At 39.3% G+C, this 16758-nt stretch overlaps 2 protein-coding genes across 2 annotated transcripts; both read left to right on the top strand.

Moving 5' to 3' along the window:
* Positions 1-1020: 1020 nt before the first annotated feature.
* On the top strand, positions 1021-13513 carry LOC114153712 (matrix metalloproteinase-18-like). The gene is made up of 11 exons (XM_028032417.1): positions 1021-1157; positions 1292-1539; positions 1633-1796; positions 1873-2001; positions 2099-2260; positions 2369-2492; positions 2599-2732; positions 2813-2972; positions 3151-3254; positions 3365-3523; positions 12982-13513. The coding sequence occupies exons 1-10, from the start codon at positions 1059-1061 to the stop codon at positions 3472-3474; spliced, it is 1434 nt and encodes a 477-aa protein (XP_027888218.1). The 5' UTR covers positions 1021-1058; the 3' UTR covers positions 3475-3523; positions 12982-13513.
* On the top strand, positions 10495-13375 carry LOC114153710 (collagenase 3-like). Its single transcript, XM_028032415.1, has 10 exons — positions 10495-10624; positions 10759-11006; positions 11100-11248; positions 11346-11474; positions 11569-11730; positions 11839-11962; positions 12070-12203; positions 12297-12456; positions 12609-12712; positions 12823-13375. The coding sequence occupies exons 1-10, from the start codon at positions 10526-10528 to the stop codon at positions 12930-12932; spliced, it is 1419 nt and encodes a 472-aa protein (XP_027888216.1). The 5' UTR covers positions 10495-10525; the 3' UTR covers positions 12933-13375.
* Positions 13514-16758: the final 3245 nt, after the last annotated feature.

The following is a 16758-nucleotide window of genomic DNA, read 5'->3' as shown; positions in this document are numbered from 1 at the left end:
ACTGAGGGAAAAGTGCAGTGTGAGATCAATAGGCAGATTAGTGCTGCATCTGCAGAGAAGCGGGCGCTGTACTGATCTGTTGTGGGGAAGAGAAAGGTGGGTCAAAAGGCGAAGGCCTCAATTTACCAGTTGATCTCCGTTCCCACAGGCATCTACAGTCACAAACTTTGGGTAGTGACCAAAAGAACGTAATCATGCATACAGGCTGCTGGAATGAGTTTCCTCTACAGGGTCATCCGAGAGGGACTCAAAACAGAGCCACTGCTTCTCTGCATCAAAAGGACTGGTTAGGACACCTCCCTGGTGAAGAAGCATCATAGCCAGTGTCCCAGCAGGAGGAGAGTTTCTGGATTGGGAACTTGAGGGTCTCATCTTTACTTTTTGTGGATGATATTCTGTTGGCGTCTTAAGGCCATGACCCTCCAGTTGGACTAGAGCAGTTCCCACTTTGAAGCAGCTGGGATGAGAGACAGCACCTCTGAAGTCTTGATTCTCAACTAGTAACAGCTTGACTGCTCCCTGCAGACTGGAGGTTGAGCCTCTTCTTAAAGCAGAGCAGTCTCAGTGTCTTGGTATCTTTATTAATGACAGTACAACTGCAACTTCTTGCAAATGTGTCTTGAGTTTAAAGAATGTTCATAACAAAAGTATAATGCATGCACAGCTCTGTACAAGGACATCCCTGTAAGCTTCAAACTCCATGACCCGACTCCCACTTACAAGTCACTACAAGGTTGTTATATATACTTTATCTTTTCTATCTGATATAAATAAACCATTTAAGCAGAATCGATGTGTTTTCTTCACCATGCTTAGCAGCACTAACACAACAGGAGTACTGCATTTTATGATACAGGAAAGGTCTTTCCATGGTACATGTGGACAGTATTTAATGTGTCATAATTACAGGGAAATATTTTGGGAACTTTTGTGTCAAATGAACAAAATTCTCCAGAAAAAGCGTAACTCCTGTATGTCGTTGCTCAACACACCCTGTCCAGGCCCTATATAACGGCTCCCTCTAGATGGGAGACACAGGTTGAGTTCAACAAGGAAACATGAAGACGTTCACGCTGAGTTTTCTCCTGAGCCTTTTGGCTGCAGTGTTCTGCATGCCGGTGTCGCAGCCCACACAGCAGGATGAGAAGTTTGCAGAGGTATGTGTATTTAATGTTTATTGAACGTACTTTGTAGTAAGAAACTTAAATGCTCTTTTAATTCAACAAATGGTATGTCAACTAGTACATAGAGAGCAGCAGACTGAAGCCTCTCTGTTCTTTCTCTCCACCAGAACTATCTGAAGAGATTTTTCAACCTGACAGAGGAAAGAGGTCCAACGTTCAGAAGTGGCATCAGCTCAGTATCTAAGAAGCTGATGGAGATGCAAAAATTCTTTGACCTTCAGATCACAGGGAACCTGGATGCTGACACCTTGGCCATGATGAAGAAGCCACGCTGCGGCGTTTTAGAAAAACCCCTTGGTCTGGTCTCCACTGCTGAAAACAATCTGAAATGGGACAAGAATGACCTCACATACAGGTGAGAGATCTCAGAAGATCAGTTATTCAGTGATGTGTACGATCACAGATGTTGTCTGTGGTTTAATGTGGAACATTTTTCTTCTTTCTTCAGGATAGAGAACTACACACCAGACATGTCTGCAGCAGAGGTAGATGAATCCATTGAGAAAGCTCTTCAGGTTTGGGCAAAAGTTACTCCCCTCAGATTCACAAGGATTTACAGTGGCATAGCAGACATCATGATCTCTTTTAGTCATGGTGGTGAGTATCAAACTCGTTTTTATGCTTATTTTATTGGACGTTCTTGAAAAAGTTCTCTTTGTTCAAATTTAAAGTAATTTTTTTCTAACAGCACATGGTGACAATAGTCCTTTTTATGGTACTGGCGGTTATCTCGCTCACGCCTTTCCTCCTTCGTCCGGCATCGGAGGAGATGTACACTTTAACGATGATGAAACCTTCACCTTCCGCTCCACCGAAGGTAAGTTTATTCTTTATACAGTCGGCAACCACTCTTCCAGCTCTTCCTATGACCTGATTGGTCCAACAAGAGGTGTAACCCATCCTCCGTTTCCTAGGCTACGTCCTCTTCCTGGTTGCAGCCCATGAGTTCGGACACTCTCTGGGTTTGTCCCACTCTAACGACCCTGGTGCTCTCATGGCCCCTGTGTACTCGTACAAAAACCCAGACACGTTTGTTCTGCCACAAGATGATGTCAGAGGCATCCAGTCGCTTTATGGTTAGTATCATAAAATCCATGTTTGAACAAACTAGCTTAGACTAAAATTGTTCAAGAACCTCTCCATTATTCCTGAGTTGTGATGTAATATACCATCTATTTTTTCAGGCAAAAACGAGGATCCAATTCCTCCTGGACCAACTGCTCCCCCCACTCCTGATGCCTGTGATTCCTCCCTGGTCTTGGATGCTGTTGCCACACTACGAGGAGAGATGCTGTTCTTCAAGAACGGGTATGGCAGAAACTTAAGTCTCCAATAACGCCAGCTGGAGTCAACAGTTAACTTTTCAAAAAATCGGCTCCAAGATGTAGCTTAGCTTCTCTCTGTCTTTTCTCAGCTTCTTCTGGCGTATCTACCCCCAGAGTTACACCTCTCAGCAAACTCTCATAGCAAACTTCTGGCCCGACGCCCCTGACAGTGTTGATGCTGCTTATGAGAGTCATCAGTCAGACAGAGTCTTTTACTTTAAAGGTATTTGATATCTTTGTTCATTGATTACATTTTTGTATGTCACCCAAATAGCTTCACCAAAATAATTTTTTTCTTGACAGGTCGTCAAGTTTGGGCTTTCAGTGGCTATGATTTGGTACATGGTTATCCCATATCGATTTCCAGCTTTGGTTTGCCCAAGAAAGTCAAGAAAGTCGATGCAGCCCTCAATGACCCAGAGGCTGGCAAGACTCTCTTCTTCATGGGCAGCAATTACTACAGGTGTGTTCAAGAAAGACCAGAAATGAATGGTGAAATGTTTATATGTGAAGAGCAGTCCAACAGAGTTTGCTGTCAATTTTCTTCTCTTGGATTATTTTTTTCCTAGTTTGCACACAACCAAAGTGTTTCCTGCTTTTTTGAGGAGAAATACTGATTCTATCTGTTTCTTCCTTTTCAGCTATGATGAGACTACAAAGGCGATGGACTCAGGATTCCCAAAGCGAGTTGATGAAACCTTCTCTGGAATGACCAGGAAGGTGACAGCAGCTTTACAGCACAGAGGTGAGTTCCTTCCAAAAGCACATGATTAATGAAATGACTAAATGACTGCAGTGATTCTGTCCAATCCAGTTCTTTTTTCCTCACTAACACGTATCATCTCTGCTCTGCAGGTTACACCTACCTCTACAGTGGTCCCTACATGTACGAGTTCAGCTCGAGGACGGGGCAGATGCTGCGTCTACTGAGAAACAGCTACTTCCTGCCCTGCAACAACTACTAGATCAGCTTTTGAAGAAAACCAATGAAGGTTCAATTAATGCCAAAATTACATTCATAATTTATAGCAGTAAAACCTTTTCATGCCATTGTTTCGTGCCATAGTGTCAGGTAAATAATGAACCTTCTTCTATAAAGTTTATGTTTATATATTGATCTGAATTTTTTTTTTCACACTGTCTTTTAGGGCTGTATAATTATATCGATTGTACAATATTTATCGATTTTTTTCCACAATTGGAAGGTATTGAATTTTTCATCCGTGAGTTTCAATACGTTAAACCATAGGGGTCCATAGGCTTATACCGTCTTTTTAACATGTCTGGTTTGTGACGGCGTAGCAGCAAGACTCCGCCTCCCCCAGTCTCACTTTCAACTTGTGCTTAAAGTCCACATTATAAACTACCCACCAGTTTTTAAATTGTGTTAATAGGCCAAATAAAACCGGAGGTATGCTAAAATAAGTAAACCATATTTTTCCGAATGTCAGAGAAATGTCAAAAACCGGCTTTTCCGGTTATGTGAAAGAGAATGAGCTTCCAAACGTAAAAAATGAAACGCAACATTAGATTCCTTTGGTTTTGTAAATCTCAAATCTTCAACAAATAACAATTGGCTGTATTTTGTTGCTAAGAAATGAAGTAAAGTTGCACAAGTAACCGTGAAAGAGAAGCGAAACAGAGTAGCTGCGCAAACGGAGTAACAGCAAAAGCAATAAGATCGCGAAATTAATGCAAAGTTTGGATATCGGAGCAACTAGTGGCATCCACTTCGTAATTTGATTTTAGCTTAGTGGTTTCTGTTCTGTATATAAAGGATTACCTGAAGCACTAGCGGAACAAGTCAGAATCAGGTGTGGGGGCGGGGCTAATGACTGGGCCCATTATACCCAAATAATAAAGCTCATGATAATTTAGCTTTACAACATAGACATGCCTGCAACAGCGGATCTTACAAGTTTCACCACCACAGAGAGCAACTATATCATTCAGCTATCCATCTGACATGAAGTACAACAAACCAAGAGAACAACAGAAACATCAGGCTACTGGTCACTAATGATGAAACAACACAAATTCAAATCAGTTCAGAACCGCGACTAGCGATCAGATCATTTTAACACTTTATCAATTTCAACTCAGGGCTTGGAGCAGCTAGCAACTGCTGAAGTTACGTTTATTGTTGACGCGTTGAACCGGGTACGCAGAGGCTCGCCCCGCATGCGCAGTGTGTCGCAGCACCCCGTGCACCTCTGGATGATTGTAACTCGGCTCGGATTGCGTGCGCCGCCGTTCACACAAACTGGACGATCTGGAAGATGCTCTTCCAGGCAACTCCAATGTAAACCTTAACTATAAACTCGATATTGCTGTCTTGGCTCAAAAATATGTTCAACCCGAACTTTTGAAAGCGACTATAACTCAGCCTTCAGTCCCTGACATCACCACTGTACCACCGACAGAACGAAAAGGGAATGTAAGCTAGGCGGCTGGATCACTATGGGGTGATGCAGAGAGACTGCCCCAGCAGCTAGTAGTAAACAGCTAACTGTACACATGGCTAACTCCGGGAGACAAGGTAGAAAAGCTTTTTCCCTATAGTCCAAAAGACTTTTTGTACTCCAAAATGCATCCACAATATGTCCAAAAGAAAAACATAAGTGCAATCATTTGCATATTGAGAGTTACAGAGGCTGATAATCTCCCCACTCAGCTCCTGGATCACTGTAGAAACTTTGAGTTTTATATCAAACCCACATGAATTAAATGACAGAAACTAATTTTCTCACTGCATCTTTGATTCATTTTGTCCAGCTGTAGACTGTTAGACTCTGTCCAATCAGAGTCAGGTATTGTAGTTGGTGCTTACCTTCAGTATTGAGTTAATTAAATCCACGTCTATGGAACAGAAAATGTCACTAAAATCATTCTGTCCTTCTAAAATCTTTCAGAAAATCGTAAAAGTGCATTGAATTGTATCGATTGCCAAATATCGTGATATATATCGTATCGTGATCAGAATATCGTATCGTATTGTGAGATTATTGTATTGCTACACCCCTACTATCTTTGTTTATTTCAGTTTATTTTGATTATTTAGACTGTTCAATTGTTTAACCATTTCTGTTGTTTGCTTCTAATAAATAAATCAAATGTCAGTTTAGCTGCATGAATGTGGATTCCTTTTTGAGTGTATGAATAAATCTCTATGACTAAACCATCTAAAGGAAATGATATCGGGGAAAAAACATTTTGTGTATTGTCACACATCAATGTTATAATTTGAAATGATTTCCTTGAAATAAAAACATCTTAAATGATAAAAGTTGATCCGCTGACTTGTTGTGCCCACAACCAAGTTTGCTAAGTGTTCTGTACTTGCACAGCACTTAAAAGACCAGAGGGCCCCAACTTTCACAACAGTCAAAGTTATGACTTGAATTGAAGTCACAACTTTTCAATTGTGACTTCAATTCAAAGTCACAATTGAAAAGTCAATTGTGAAATTGACTTTTCACAAATCGGTCATTCACTCATTCACACTCACTCGCTGATGGTGGCAGTTTATGAATATGGATAAACATATTTATCCATATTCATAACTATCAGCCTCAGTCAGTCTGATAGCAGTCTGACTGAGGCCAGGCTGCCGTGCACCGGTGCCACTCGGCCCTCTGACCACCACCAGCAGGAGAGGCGGGTGAAGCCTCTTGCTCAACGACACAATGACAGATTACTGCATTACTTGTAACTGCCTGACAGAACTTGCATCACTGCCTTAAGGCTGGGAATTTAACAGAGATGAGTTTGGAGGCACTTGCTTTTACTTGCCATTTTGGGGAAAACAGCAACTTTTTTCTTGTTGTACATTGTTATGCCGCAGAAATAAGCTTTGTACTGTTTCTTATATTGCACACACCTTTTTGAAAGCATGTTCTGAAAGTAAGCACCTGTACCACTGACGTCTACTGACAGGCCCTGGAGAAGCAGGGACATAGGAGAAACAATGTGCATGTGGAGAATAACTGCTAAATATCTACTGATCCCTAACAAATGCTTGAAGCCTTCAGAGTGCAGCTGCATTCCTACTAAATTACATGCAGCTGGACTCTGTTTACTAATTACTTCACTGCAACTGGTTTGAGGATAAATTCAGTACCTTACACAGAATTGTCTTCAGGAGAATCAGAAGAAATGGGGTAGAGTAGAAGACAAAAGCATGACACATTGTTTATTAATAAATACAGAGTGTTTAATAAATAAATACATTTTGAAAACTGTGAATGCATCCATTTCCTTCCGTCTTACAATTATTCACTAAATTGTACTGGTCTTCTACTTGAAGTCCCAGAAAACCTCCATAAGGTTTATGGTTGCAACTTGACAAAATGTGGAAGCAACTACAGGTTGTGAGTGTTTTCTGAAGCGCTGCGTCTGAACCTCGTTTTGGATTCTTGATTTTCTGCATCACATGGGATAAATACTTGCATCACGTACTCAGATGATGAAATATTCTGATGATGACATTGTAGAGAGTGTATATTCACGAGAAAGCGGATCTTTCTAGTAATAACCACAACGTTAGCAACACTGGGAGACTAATAAATACTGCAAGTGATTAAAAGTAATACCTCAATGACTAATAGTGTTGAAAGAAAGAATTTATACCATCTATTGAAGCTATTTGCAAATTAAAAATATTTTTTTGTTGTTTTGGTTAATTTTTTTGTACTTTATTGTATTTTACTTTTTAAGATCTCCAACAATTGTTGAATAAAAGGAATGAGAACAATATTTGTATAAAATATGTAACATAAAGAAATTATATCTACATTTACTGTAGATTCTTTCCAAAATGGAGATGTGAATAGTACCTGTTATGTAGAAAACCTTAATTATGTTCCTCTCAGCGTCCCGTGTTGTGCAACTGTTAACAGAACGTAGCTTTCCATTCACAATGCAGAACATACTGGGCTTGGATTAATAAAGCTATGGGAGTGGATAGTAAATCTACATGCTGACTCACAAAACTCCCTAACCTGTCAGAGTTTAGATTTCCTGTGAATCAACGGATGTCACCTTAGCGTTCCTCTGCAATCAAAGTTGCAGTAGAATTAATCGTGTCTGCAGATTTATGATCTGAACATAATAGTATCAACATGATACCAAAATATTAATTTGGAAGCCGCAATGAAATGCAATTGTTTGAAAATAAGTAGAACCGGAAGGCACATTCGTGCATTTCTATCATATGTTTAAAAAAAAAAATCTGGCAAATGCCTGTAAGGTCCGTCCATGTTGAATCCCCTAAGAGCGAAATTCAACAACCAAATTACTTTAGCCTAAAACAAAACTCATTACACATGAAAAACATATTGATTTATTTGTCGTTGAAAGATAATGTCGATGGAAAGAGCCAGGTTTCAAAGGTTTCAAGAGGCCATCCTAAAGTAGGACACTACGATGTGTGGGAGACGCACGAAAACCGACAGCATATGTTAGAGTTGACTGAACTGTGATTCAGGAATAGGCTTTCGAATAGCGAACTGTACAGAGAAGGTTTCGAGCTATTCGCGTTCTCACTAAAACCAGGAAGATAGAGCACATAACACCAGTTTTAAAGTCCCTCCACTGGCCCCCTGTAGCTCAAAGAATAAACTTTAAAATACTGTTAGTTCACAAATCACTGAACGGCTTAGCACCACAATACATTAAACATCTGCTGTTGTTGTATCAACCTTCCAGACCTCTCAGGTCTTCTGGTTCTGGTCTGCTCTGCATCCCCAGAACCAGAACCAAACGAGGAGAAGCAGCTTTCAGCATCTATGCACCACAAATTTGGAACAAACTTCCAGAAAATTGTAAAACAGCTGAAACACTGACTTCCTTTAAATCTCGACTAAAACCCCACTTGTTTAGGATTGTATTTGAAACGTAATCAATTACAAATTTAATGATGGAACTTTACTTAATGTCATGTTTTGATTGTTGATTCTATGTTGCATTGTGTTTCTGTGTTTGATATGATGTAAAGCACTTTGAAATGCCTTGCTGCTGAAATGTGCTATACAAATAAAATTTCATTGATTGAATGCCCCATAAATGTGTCCCATTAAATGTATGACAAGTGTCTGGTAGCTCTCCAAGGGGGTCAAGAGAGATTGGAGGTCTGGTTTATTGTTTGGTCCTTAGGGAAGATGGGGAACCAGAGTTGTCAAAGGGTTATTTAACCCTTTCATCCCCAAAGCAAGAGCTGTGTCTACAATCTTGGCATGAAGCAAGAGCTTATCACAATGTGGGTTGGACGTCACCAGGACTGCGTCTTGTCCCTTGTGTGGGGGATCTTGTGTGTGGTGTTTATGAGCTTGATCTCAAACATATTTAAGTGTAAAGCATGTGGGTCAGGAACTTCAGGGTCTCATGTTGGCTCATGATTTTCTCTTGGTGTTCTTAGGTCACAAAAGTGAGTGTACTGGAGCAGTTCATAGTGAGAGTAAGTGCATCAAGTCTGAATAAATGGTTCCATCAGAAAAAGCTGAAAACTAGGGGATCTGTTTTTGCTGCAAGCTGAGAAGTTCCGAGAATATTGGTGTCTTGTTCGATGCAAAAGTCTGAGCTGTAAAGCAAAGCTATTACTATCTCAGTCTATTGACGGTTTGACACTTACCTTTGGTCAAGAATTATGGGCGGTAAATTAAATGCTGAGATGCCACACAAGCAGCTGAAAGGAGCGTTCTGTGTGGGGAGGCGGGGCTGGCTCAGTGAAAGGGTGAGAAGCTCAATTATTTGGAAACAGCCTGAAGTGGAGCTGCTTTGTACAAAGAAAAGCTATGAGTAATGAAATTTATTTCACCATCTGATCAGGGAGCTTCCTGAGCTCCTCATTTTAGGGAATGTCCCACTCTTTTAGGAGACCGCAGGTTAGACCCAGAACCCAGTGGAGAAACTGTATCCCCCTTATGACCTGGAAGTATTTTGGTATCCACCCGTAAAGACCTGGAAAGTGTTGGTTAAGGAGAGGGATCTCTGGGTTTGGATGGATAAATTAATAAATTATTAATATTGCATGTCATGGAACGGTGTGGTGAGGCAGACGCAGCAGACCCAGGTATGATGAATAATGAAATTTAATGAAGAAAACTCAGTCCAAACAACGAGCAGCAGGCACATGGACACACTGACAACGAATGGACTAGACATTGACGACGACAAGGACCCGACGAGGAACAAGGAACACAGGTGGAGTTAAATACACGGGAGGGTAATTACAGAAACGAGACACACCTGGGAACAATCAAGGGGAGGACAGGACAACGAAGAGACTTAAGGACACAGAACACTAAATAAACAAGGAAAAACACAGATCCTGACATTGCAACTTCTTGAAAATGTGTCTCTGGTTTATTCCAGATTGATTTTAAAAAGATATGATGTACCGAAGGCTGTCTCACAAGGATGAGCTCGCGAGCTTCGGTCTTAGTTACAGACACTGACACCCACAACCCTCAATCGTGCAGAAGTTCGTGGGCTTCAGTATGTAACATTTATTAGTCATTTTTATAATTGAGATTTTTTTTTATTGAAATTAATTAATTCAGAACTTTAATTTATTGAAATTGGTTTATGAAGACAGGTAACGTTGTTAAAATTGTTAGTAATACACACTTTTTTCTATGTGACATCATCAAATTATTCAATCAAAACAAATGTATATTTTTTAACAATCCTTTAACATAGTGGTAAAATATATTAGCACCACTAACAGAAACTTTACAGCATTATGTACATCTTTACAATATTTATTACTTTCTATGATGCATGCAAAGTCTTCCCATGTGCATGTGGCAACAATACAGAGCACATGTCATAATTACAGTGTCTTGTTTTGGGGAAATTTTGTGTCGGGTGAACAATCAGCTGTAAACTTCCTCTACTACCCATAAAAGGAGTCAAGAGTCACTCTCTCAAGCATGTAGTTGCTCAACACACCCTGTCCAGATCCTTTATAACGGCTCCCTCCAGATGGGAGACACAGGTTGAGTACAACAAGGAAACATGAAGACGTTCACGCTGAGTTTTCTCCTGAGCCTTTTGGCTGCAGTGTTCTGCATGCCGGTGTCGCAGCCCACACAGCAGGATGAGAAGTTTGCAGAGGTATGTGTATTTAACGTTTATTGAATGTACTGGGTAGAAAGAAACTTAAATTCTCTTTTAATTCAACAAATGATATGTTGACTAGCACATGGAGAGCAGCAGACTGAAGCCTCTCTGTTCTTTCTCTCCACCAGAACTATCTGAAGAGATTTTTCAACCTGACAGAGGAAAGAGGTCCAACGTTCAGAAGTGGCATCAGCTCAGTGTCTAAGAAGCTGATGGAGATGCAAAAATTCTTTGGCCTTCAGATCACAGGGAACCTGGATGCTGACACCTTGGCCATGATGAAGAAGCCACGCTGTGGTGTCCCAGACGTAGATGTTTCTCGGTTCTCCACTTTTGGAAACAATCTGAAATGGGACAAGAATGACCTCACATACAGGTGAGAGATCTCAGAAGATCAGCTATTCAGTGATGTGTGCTATCACAGATGTTGTCTGTGGTTTAATGTGGAACATTTTTCTTCTTTCTTCAGGATAGAGAACTACACACCAGACATGTCTGCAGCAGAGGTAGATGAATCCATTGAGAAAGCTCTTCAGGTTTGGGCCAAAGTTACTCCCCTCAGATTCACAAGGATTTACAGTGGCATAGCAGACATCATGATCTCCTTTGGTCGTGGTGGTGAGTATCAAACTCTTTTTGCAATTATTGTATTAGAAGTTGTAAAAGTTTTTTCTTTGTTTGTTTCAATCATAATGAAATATGTCCTTTCTAACAGAACATGGTGATTTTTACCCCTTTGACGGCCCTGACGGTACTCTTGCCCATGCTTTTGCTCCTTCTTCTGGTATCGGAGGAGACGCCCATTTTGATGAAGATGAGACCTTCACCTTCCGCACTAACAAAGGTAGGTTTATTCCATACACAGTCAGCAACCACTCTCTCAGCCCTTCCTACCTCATTTAAACTACAAGAGGTGTAACCCATCCTCCGTTTCCTAGGCTACGTCCTCTTCCTGGTTGCAGCCCATGAGTTCGGACACTCTCTGGGTTTGTCCCACTCTAACGACCCTGGTGCTCTCATGGCCCCTGTGTACTCGTACAAAAACCCAGACACGTTTGTTCTGCCACAAGATGATGTCAGAGGCATCCAGTCGCTTTATGGTTAGTATCATAAAATCCATGTTTGAACAAACTAGCTTAGACTAAAATTGTTCAAGAACCTCTCCATTATTCCTGAGGTGTGATGTAATACACCATCTATTTTTTCAGGCAAAAACGAGGATCCAATTCCTCCTGGACCAACTGCTCCCCCCACTCCTGATGCCTGTGATTCCTCCCTGGTCTTGGATGCTGTTGCCACACTACGAGGAGAGATGCTGTTCTTCAAGAACGGGTATGGCAGAAACTTAAGTCTCCAATAACGCCAGCTGGACTCAATTATTTATCTTGCTAAAAATCTGCTCCAAGATGTGTTTTAAGTTTCTCTATGTCTTTTTTCAGATTCTTCTGGCGTATCCACCCCCAGAGTAACATCCCTGAGCAAACTCTCATACCGAACTTCTGGCCTGACGCCCCTGACAGTGTTGATGCTGCTTACGAGAGTGAGCAGTCAGACAGAGTCTTTCTCTTTAAAGGTATTTGATTTCTGTCTTTGTTGACTGACGGTATTTTTATACACTACCCAAATAGCTTCACCCAAATAACTACTTTAAACTTTTTCTTGAAAGGTCGTCAAGTTTGGGCATTCAGTGGCTATGATCTGGTACGCGATTATCCCAAATCGATTTCCAGCTTCGGTTTGCCAAAGGACATCAAGAAAGTCGATGCGGCCCTCAATGACCCAGAGACTGGAAAGACTCTGTTCTTCGTTGACAGCAATTACTACAGGTGCGTTCAAGCAAGACCAGAAATCAGTGGTGAATTGTGTGAACCTGAAGTAAAGTCCAAGAAAATTATGAGTCTGTTCTCCTTTTCCAAGCAACATGCTTTCCTGCTTTTTAATAAGAAATAATTATTATATTTTATCTTGTCCTTTTCAGCTATGATGAGACTACAAAGGCGATGGACTCAGGATTCCCAAAGCGAGTTGATGAAACCTTCTCTGGAATGACCAGGAAGGTGACAGCAGCTTTACAGAACAGAGGTGAGTTGCTTCCAAAAGCACATGATTAATGAAATAACTAAATGACTGCAATGATTCTGTCCAATCCAGTACTTTTTTCCTCACTAACACGTATCATCTCTGCTCTGCAGGTTACACCTACCTCTACAGTGGTCCCTACATGTACGAGTTCAGCTCGAGGACGGGGCAGATGCTGCGTCTACTGAGAAACAGCTACTTCCTGCCCTGCAACAACTACTAGATCAGCTTTTGAAGAAAACCAATGAAGGTTCAATTAATGCCAAAATTACATCCATAATTTATAGTAACAATAATAATAGGACCTATTTATGTTGTTGTGTTGTCATGTAGTTTCAGGAAAATAATGAACCTTTATACTAAGTGTATGTTTTTTTTTGTTTTGTTAATGTTTATTTATAATGTTAATGTATTCTAGGTTCTATGCCAAAAAGGTTTTTTTAAGTTATTCTAACTTTATTTTTATTATAATTTATTAAGATTATTGGACAGTCCTTTTTTTGTGTTCTTTGCTTTTTATAAGTTAATTTATTACATTCGTTGTACAAATGTGGGCCTTTTGACTGCCTCAACAAAGTTATATTACAAATAGAATTACACAATAAAAAATGCCGTTTTGTGTATTTTTGTAAATTCAGTTATTATCATTTGAAACCAAACAATTTCTTCATGATAAGCACATGACCATGCATCAACTATAACGTTGATCCCCTGACATGTTATACCCAAAATTCGAGTTGTACGTTTTTACATGTTTTCATTCACCAGGTCATCTAAATGAAATAAATGTGTTATGATCAAATATGTGATTTTGATTGTTTAATGACTTTCTATGAGATGAAACTATTTCTTTTTATCAGTTCAACACAAATATGCAAACTTGGATAAAAGTTCAATTCAATTTAGTCTGAAATATTGATTCTGACTATGGCTGTAAACATATAAATCATGTAAATATATAAAATATTTACAGCTATTTTGACTTTTCCACCATAACACTTAGCACAGATGATGTTTTTAAAACAGAATCGGGAGCTTGATCAACTGATTTTGCATTTTACTAGTTTGCAGAGGTGTTAACGCGACTCATGGAACTTGGAATCAAATTACAAGTTTGAGTCACAAGTTTAATAACTTTAGACTTGACTGTTTTGTTGTGTAATTGTAAAAAGAGCAGTGAGGCAGGAAAAATCTACAGACTCCCTGCAATGATGCTAACTAGCTTGTCACTGAACACAGTATTGCTCACCGTTTTCACTGGGACAGGGAAGAGGGATTATTCTGATATGGTGGCTGGAGCTGCTGCTGTCTGACTCATCTGTTGTTAAGAGTGGTAACAGGTACAAGTTAAATATATCAATATGTTGGTAGATTTTATTACCTTTGTTCTGTAAATGCTAGTGAAATGGAGGCAAACAGTAGTCTGTAGCTAAGCTAACTATGCTAAATGGTTGATAATCTCTCACAGTCTACCCACCTCTCTTGGAGAAAAACTGGGCTACAAATTGACCCTCTTGTCTTTTTTCTCTCTCTCCTTTTGAAAACCTGACTTTATCATTTTTCTTAGCAGTATAGTAACTGCGATAGCCGTTATTGTCTTCTGCTGACTTCTGCTGAACACCGGCAAGCCGCCAAGCAGGAACGAACCATTTCATGCGGATCTACGGGGGTGTTCAGGGCAAATATGGATGTGAGCTTTTTGGTCTAGAAGGGGTAACATTTAATTTCTATTGATAAAAACAATTAAAAAAAAAGACGACATAATTCATTTTGTAATTGACAAGGCACCGATTTTTCTTCTATTTCTATGAAGAAAAAAAACTATTTTTGCGGTGGACCCCCGTCAGTCAGGGGATCTTGAAATTATCCTAACTTTTCCCCCCTTTACACGCCCTGACTATTCAATAATATTAAGACACTTTTAGTAACACAGATTTAACCAAATATCTTAAGACTGATCCTTTTGCAGTTGCCTAGACATTGATGTGATTGCTGCCAATTGTTATATTAACATTTGTACAGAATGCCAGAGCTGCCACAAATGTGTGGCAATGAATTTTATGATAAGGTCAACTCAAAATGCTCTGAAACAGAGAGCATCTTTTATTTTTTAAATTGGGTTGGTTAGGACGGGATGTTGTTTGTTGCTTTCTAAATTTCTCATGCAAAATTTATTCTACAGCTTACTTATTAAATAAAGTAATTTGTATTCACAGGGACCAATGCAGATCTGGATTTGCTAATCAAGAGGTTCAGGGGAAATCCCACTGACCGATCTAATATTTGGGTCACAAGGGCTGGTTATACCTTTTTTTAAATTTGTTTTTAATTGAACCGGTGTGCAGTAATAGCGCAGGTTCAGTGGTGGTTTCTAATATGGCCAAAATGGGCAAACGCCCAGGGCAGCATCTTGTGCGGGTGGCTTAAAAATGAAAGGCTGAAGATGAGTCCCTGTACGACCTTGGTCTAATGGTCCAAAATAAACAAAGTGTTTATTTTACATTTCTGAAATTGGTCATTTTTTAAGTTTTTTAAATTTGCAGACAGTTTGTAGTAACCACCCACAAACTGCAGAACTAACACAAGTGATGAAGATTAATTAATTTTCTTACTCCATTACAAAGTGATCAAACAGCAATTCAAGTAAAACATATGGACTATCAACCATGATAAGAAATCAGATAACTTTAACTAAAATCATACACAACAGATACCCAAAAAATCCCTTTAAAGATGTTGTATAAATGTGCAGTGGGGTGAATTAAAAGACTAAAATTTCCTGATTTTTCTTTGTAGACCTATTGCTATTGCCACTGACAAACTTCAGTAACAGAGGATGTGATGGAGCCACAAGAATTTCATTCTTTTTAAAAAGTCAGCTCAATGTACAGCTCAGCTGCAGATGCCTGCTCAACTCCAATAGCCTTGCTGGCTAATTCAATAATATGCTCCATTTTTTTAGGATCCTGATTAATACTAGTTAACATAACAACTTAGATGTGGTTATTGTTATCTTAAAAACTAAGGTGTTTCTTGAAAGCTAATTGAGTCATGGGACCTGAAGAATCACTTTTATACGTATTTATGGAGTTTCAAGTTTTTATTTAGACATTATTTATTACCTGAAATAATAAATTGGCAATTAATTCTAACGGTTAGCACTGCAATCTGAAAACTTCCCAATAATAAAATTAAATGGTAAAATTTCCAGTATTTCTTTCATTAAAATGTCATGATTTTCTAGTTCATGTTATTATTATATCTACACTCCAAGTCTTTGTGTTTTAAAAGAAAAACCCAAACACAGGCAGTGGATCCACACAAGTTTAGGGTTTGACTTAAGAGTTGCATGTCTTGAGTTTGGGACTTACATGTCTTTACTTGGGAGCTGAGTGTTAATGGAGACGTACTTGTGATGTGAAAAGCAATAGCGACCTCTGGCAGTCAGGGATATTATCTGCCCTGATACTGAACCTGTAAGAGGTTGTTTCATTTGCAGTCACACTGACTTTAGAAGTTGCTGAAGACATTAGTTTCAAAACACAATTATTCCAAATAAGAACACTCGTCTACTGTAAAGGGGCAGATGCTGCGTCTGCTGAGAAACAGCTACTTCCTGCCCTGCAACAACTACTAGATCAGCTTTGGAAGAAAACCAATGAAGGGTCAATTAATGCCAAAATTACATCCATAATTGATAATAACAATAATAAAAAAAACCTTTTTATGTTGTTGTGTTGTCTCAGACTTTAGGAATATAATCTGTCCTTTTGTATTCTATTATTGTGGATTTTTTTAATGACTGGGTTTTTTTTAAGTATTACATTTGTGTTATTTGTACCATTTAATTATGTCTGCTTTGTTTGTGTTGCTATTTGCGTTTCTATTTAAATAAATCAAATCAAATTGTAAAAAAAGTATTTTTGTATGTCTCACTTCCAGCACTATTTGACTGTGTGCACGAAAAAGTAATAAAAATAAAATGACATGATGAAAAAAACACATTTTGTATATTTGTTAAATGCATCGATGATGCAACAACATCCCAA

This window comes from Xiphophorus couchianus, chromosome 11 (assembly GCF_001444195.1).
Source record: "Xiphophorus couchianus chromosome 11, X_couchianus-1.0, whole genome shotgun sequence".
Classification (NCBI taxonomy): Eukaryota; Metazoa; Chordata; class Actinopteri; order Cyprinodontiformes; family Poeciliidae; genus Xiphophorus; species Xiphophorus couchianus.
The sequence above is the reverse complement of the archived record's forward strand: the minus strand, read 5'-3'. Positions and strand labels throughout refer to the sequence as shown.